We start from the raw sequence: 5,732 nt of genomic DNA, 5'->3' as shown, positions 1-5,732 counted from the left end.
ACATTTTTTTTGGCACCCTCTATATTTGACCCCCTTTACCCTCTTCTACTATCGCCCCTCCCCCCTTACCCTCTGGTAAACACTAAACTGTTGTCTATGTCTATGAGTTTTTGTTTCTTAATTTATCTTGTTCCTTTGTTGCTTTCAGTTTTATATCGGACATAAGAGTGAAGTCACATGGTTCTCGTCTTTTCCTGACTTATTTCGCTTAGCATAACAATCTCAAGATCCATCCATGTTGTCACAAATAGCACTATTTCATATTTTCTTATGGCATAATAGCATTCCATTGTGTATATACACCACATCTTCTTTATCTAATCATCTATCGAAGGACACTTTGGTTGTTTCCATGTCTTGGCCACCGCAAATAATGCTGGAATGAACATCCAAGTACATATATCTTTATGGATAAATGTTTTCAGATTTTTTTTAGGTAGATACCCAGGAGAGGGATTGCTGGGTTGTATGGTAATTCTATTTGTAATTTTTTGAGGAGCCTGCATACTGTTTCCCATAGCGGCTACACCAATCTGCAATCCCACCAACAGTGTATGAGGGTTCCTTTTTCTCCACAGCCTCTCCACACTTGTTATTGTCTTTTGATGATAGCCACTCTCAGGTGTGAGGTGATATCTCATTGTGGTTTTCATTTGCATTTCTCTAATATAACGAGTGAAGTTGGGCATTTTTTCATATTATCTGTTGGCTATTTGTATGTCTTCTTGGGAGAAGTGTCTGTTCAGCTGTTCAGTTCCTCTGCCCATTTTTTAATTGGATTGTTTGTTTTTTTTGCTGTTGAGTTCTATGAGTTCTTTATATATTTTGGATATTAGCCCCTTATTGGAGGCATTATTTGCAAATATCTTCTCCCATTCGGTTGGTTGCTTCTTTGTTTTGTTGACGGTATCCTTGCTGTGAAGAAGCTTTTTAGTTTGATATAGTCGCATTCATTTATTTTAGCTTTTAATTCCCTTGCCTTTGACATCAAATTCATAAAATCCTCTTTGAGCCCAAGGCCCGTAAGTTTAGTACCTATGCTTTCTTCTATGCAGTTTATTGTTTCAGGTCTTATGTTTAGGTCTTTGATCCATTTAGAGTTAATTTTGGTATATGGTGACAGACAGCTGTCTAATTTCTTTCTTTTGTATGGCTTTCCAATTTTCCCAGCACCATTTATTGAAGAGGCTTTCTTTTCTCCATTATATGTTTTTGGATTCTTTGTCGAAAATTATCTGCCACTATTTATGTGGATTTATTTCTGGGTTTTCAATTCTATTCCACTGGTCTGTGTGTCTGTTTTCCTGCCAATACCATGCTGTTTTGATTATTGTCACTTTGTAGTACAAGCTGAAGGCAGGGAGTGTAATACCTCCAGCCTTGTTCTTCCAGCCTTGTTCTTTTTTCTTAGCATTGCTTTGGCTGTTCGGGGTCTTTTGTGATTCCATACAAATCTGATGATTTTTTTGGTTCTATTTCTTTAAAAAATGCCATTGGGATTTTGATGGGGATTGCATTAAACTATATATTGCTTTTGGTATAAGTCCATTATAAGTATGTTGATTCTTCCAATCCATGAACACAAAATGCCTTTCCAGTTTTGTGCCTTCTTCAATTAAAAAAAAAANCGACTCACAGCAGCCCAGCTCCAGGTCGAGCTGTTGTTCACTATCTTAGCTGTAGAGGGCGCAGCATCACTGGCCCTCATGTGGGATCCGAACGGGGGCCCTGCTGCTCAGAGCTGGCATCCCAAGCCAACTCTTAACCAACGCACGACTCGGCCAGCCCTGTTAACTCTCCTTTTGCATTTAACTACTTTCTTATTTATACACAGCTACGCAGGAACACAAGTACACAGTTTTGTATGTGTATTTGTGTGTCTGTCTTGGCAATATTTGGAAAAGGATAAAATATCCAATTTTATTTTACACAAATTAATCTTTCTCCTGTCAGTCACTGTCAGGAGAAAGTGACAAGAAGTATGACCACTGAAAATCTGATATTATTCTATTCAGTTTCTCATGAACATATGCTGACATTATTAAATAAGCAGTACTAAAGAACTGTTGTGTGCATAAAGCAAGATGACGCCAATTCTGGAAAAATAAAAATAATTTTTAAAATGAAATGTTCGAGGTACTGTCAGTCTTGTTAGAAAGCCATCTTTCATTTACCTTCTTTCATGGTGAAAAAATTTCCAAACCAGAAAGCTGGTTGGAGGACTCATGTCTACACACCGGCCATCTGTATGGCCACGCAAGCAGCATCTTTGAATCTAGATGTTTATTCAGTCATTACTGTTACTTCCTAGGGGTTTTCCAAAGCCTTTTGTCTACATGTTGCCTGAAACAGGTGCATCAATAAAAAAGGCCAAGGAATGTTTTTTCTTCACAGAAAGATAATATATTGTAAGCGAAGACATCATACTACATGTGTTTCTTCTTCACAGATCTTTTCAGGCAATTCATAAAACTCACGGAAACTTTGGTTAAACTTTAACAAGTGTTTTGAGGATTTTTACTTTAAAACTGCTATATTTTAAGCAGGGGAATGGTCTCCACCAGGACCAAATAAAATGATCAGCTAAAACTTAATTAGTAAATCAAAAAAATTTCTAGCTTTCAACCCTCTTGCACATACGTAAGACAAAATCGTTTTGTCTCATTTAGCCAGAGGAACCACTGCAAGACTGGTCATCACAAAGGTACCTTTCTTCCCGCTGAATAAAAGAAAGGCTCGCTCTCTCACTGAGAGTCAGGACTCCTAGCTGCGCCTGAGACAACACTGCAAACTGTGAAAGACATCCTGAACTACAGAGGTAGACAGGAAGTCATAAATTCACTTCCCCCTCATTTACAAGGTTTGTTCAATAAAGAATACAAGTCTATGTTAAAGTAGTAGCCTTCGGGTATTAAACAAAGAGATACTTATACGTATAAAACTGGCAAGTTAGTGTGGTTGCCAGAGAGAAGTGAGGGCCTATCTATTACAAACAATAAGAGCACCCTTCACAGCATCAGTGTGGCCTGAACAGAGCCCAGAAGAAACAAAGGCACGTTTAAGAAGTTACAACGTGGGTCCTCCAGGATTCCGACCAAAAACAGTGGTCAGAGGTAAAATGTGTCCCTCGGGGCAAAACGAGAAATCTGTATAGAATGTACATGGGAGAGCTCAGCAATAGATGCAGTAGTCAATTCTTAGGGCCATCTATTAACTTTCAGTGGCAGAAAGACCACGCTGTCTCCCAGAAGTCAGTCAGGAAGCCCACTGCGCAGGGCTCGGAAACTCACCTGAATGTTGACAAACACGCCGTGGTACGTCTCGTACAGAACCTTGTTCCCCTTCACGTGCAGAGGAAACTCAAAGGGAATTTCTGTCTTGCCACTGGGGAACTTTCCTGGCTTCACCATTTCGATGGTGCTGTTGATAATCTGGATGGGCTGTAAGGAGAAGCGCACTCAGTCCACCCACACGCACGTTCTGACGCACCTTCCAGTCATGGGGGCTCTTCCTCATCCCCTGAAGGCACGCGCCCCTGGACGCCACCATCCTGGTGTCCAGGGCAGCACAGCGCCGCATCCGGAGAGGAGCAGAGTCGGTTCACTTCTGTGGCACAATAACGGCTTGTTTACAGCACTGGACACTTGGGTGTTTGGTACATGGGAGGAAGTGAACCGCTGTCCTGGCTAACTGTCCTGACAGCCATCCCGCAGGCTCCCGTCTTAGGATGGAGCAGCAGACGCGGCACAGGACCCAGGGGCAGGGCTCCTCCCCCGCCTCGCCCAGCCTGGGCTCCGATGGGCGCCGCGCCACCCGGCTCGGATGGCACACCAGCCTCCGTCCACATGGGACCTTTCCTCCGCATTTGGCACCTGCCCAAAAGGCAGGTATGACACCTTCATCAGTTACGGTGTTCTAAGCCTTGGTTTAGAATTAGAATCATTCTGAGGAAATCTACAACTTTTGAAGAGAATCTCTAAGAACTATTGAAAGAAAATAAAAAACTGTAGGAAACAATTAGTGTGAATTCTGTTAATGATAACCCTTCTTTACTCATAACTCCTTGCCCCTCAAACAGGACTTCATACGTTCTTCAGGAAAAGGAAACTGTAAATATAAAAAAAGCGCTTACCTTCTGAACACAGAACTCTACGCTAAATGACAAAAAGCACGGCCACTGCTCTACCAGCCTCCTCCCTGAATGACAAACCCAACAGCAGCCACGTGCACAGTTACGGTGATGGTTCTGTTTCAGGAAGGCGAGTGCCAGAAGCCACAGGCACGCCGTCTCAGAAGGGCTCTGAACGGCTGAAATTAGTCCACTTACAGTTCTCCTAACCCTGTCTCGCAGGAATAAAGACACGCAGGCTTTCAATAACAGGAGCTATTCAGAATCGACACATCTATTTTCTCAGTTTGATTATTAAGTACAAAAAACATGATATACCTTGCAAAATAACGACAACAATAATAATAAAGCCCAGCAGAAGTTACCACCACCGCCACCCCCATCTGAATAATGAACTAAAGATGTGCCACCTAAGCATTCTTACCTTCACTGAGTTATAGAAAGCTTCGAACACACCCACGCTCTTGGCGCTGAGCTGGAGGTTCACGGTGCCCTCCACCGTCAAAGTGACGCCCTGGTGCTGGGTCGAGTCCTTCCCAGAGATGACCACCACGCCAGTGAGCATTTCCTGGGAGAGTAGACAACCAGCCGTCAAACTAGCAGGTCTCTTCATTCACTTCGTTTATTAGCAGAGTCCGTCTCCTTCACAATCGATTTGTTCAAAAATGCACATTCATTGAGCACTTATTACAGACCAGACACCTGGAGGCCAGGGTGGAGAAGACGCGGCCCCTGGGGGCCACACAGCCACTGATAATTACAGGGCATGCTGGACGCACACTGAAGGGGGGAGGTGCGGATCCATCTCGGCTTCCAGACACTTCCTCATTCCTGGCTGGGAGGATCCCAACTAAGGTCTGATTTCAAGAGGGGAAAGGGAAGGGCCAGGGGCAAATGTCAGATTCACGGCCACATCACACATGAGGCCACATCACACATGAGCCGGGTAAAGAGCTCTTCAGAAGGAATGCAATACAATTAAACCCTTTTCTTTAGGCTCTTTCTCAAGTATGTTGACTAAAATGACTACACATTTCCATGTGCAGGAGTCATGTAACCCAACTGTTAGCCTGGTGCCCTCTCTGCCCAGAAAGCCTCACCAGAGACATGCAGAAGTTATCAATACAACACATGAGGGCAACGCAGCACTTTCACTACAGACCTTCCTCGGTGCCGCCATCTAAACATCCAAGTCTCAATTCCCCTGGCTCATAAAGCATTAAAGAAAGATTTCACAACGGATCATCTATTCATTTATCTGAAGATAATTACTGAGTAAGAGAATTGGATGGTAAAACTACATTCTTCCTCAGATGACAGTTTCTTCCTGTCGCCACAGAACCTGATGGTCTCAAATTGCTGGGGGAGGTGAGAGGAAAAGGAAGTGGAGGAGATTAATAGTATCAACCAGACAGGAAAGAGGATCCACAAAAATACAAAACATGTTTCTGAAATGACCTTCACACGTAGGTCAAAACTGCTGTCAAATGGTAATATGATGGCAGAAAATTATTGACAACAAAACAAACAAACAAAAAAATTTTAGAAGTCCTGCAGATCAAAGCAGTAAAAAAATTGTCTCATTAGTATTTAAATCTGTTTA

At 42.7% G+C, this 5,732-nt stretch overlaps 1 protein-coding gene across 1 annotated transcript in view; it reads right to left on the bottom strand.

Annotated features, from left to right (window-relative positions):
- VPS26C (VPS26 endosomal protein sorting factor C) overlaps positions 1 to 4,701 on the bottom strand; it is a 25,922-nt gene extending 21,221 nt beyond the window's left edge. Inside the window, exons 1-2 of the mRNA XM_019655791.1 lie at positions 4,554 to 4,701; positions 3,291 to 3,440 (exon numbers count right to left, since the gene is read on the bottom strand). Of these exons, the coding sequence (XP_019511336.1) occupies positions 3,291 to 3,440; positions 4,554 to 4,694 (291 nt within the window). The 5' untranslated portion in view covers positions 4,695 to 4,701. The remainder of the gene's footprint in view (positions 1 to 3,290; positions 3,441 to 4,553) is intronic.
- Positions 4,702 to 5,732: the final 1,031 nt, after the last annotated feature.

The sequence above is a fragment of the Hipposideros armiger genome, unplaced genomic scaffold (genome assembly GCF_001890085.2).
Source record: "Hipposideros armiger isolate ML-2016 unplaced genomic scaffold, ASM189008v1 scaffold_246, whole genome shotgun sequence".
Classification (NCBI taxonomy): domain Eukaryota; kingdom Metazoa; phylum Chordata; class Mammalia; order Chiroptera; family Hipposideridae; genus Hipposideros; species Hipposideros armiger.
Note: the sequence above shows the minus strand (reverse complement) of the source record. Positions and strands in the feature narration are given on the sequence as shown.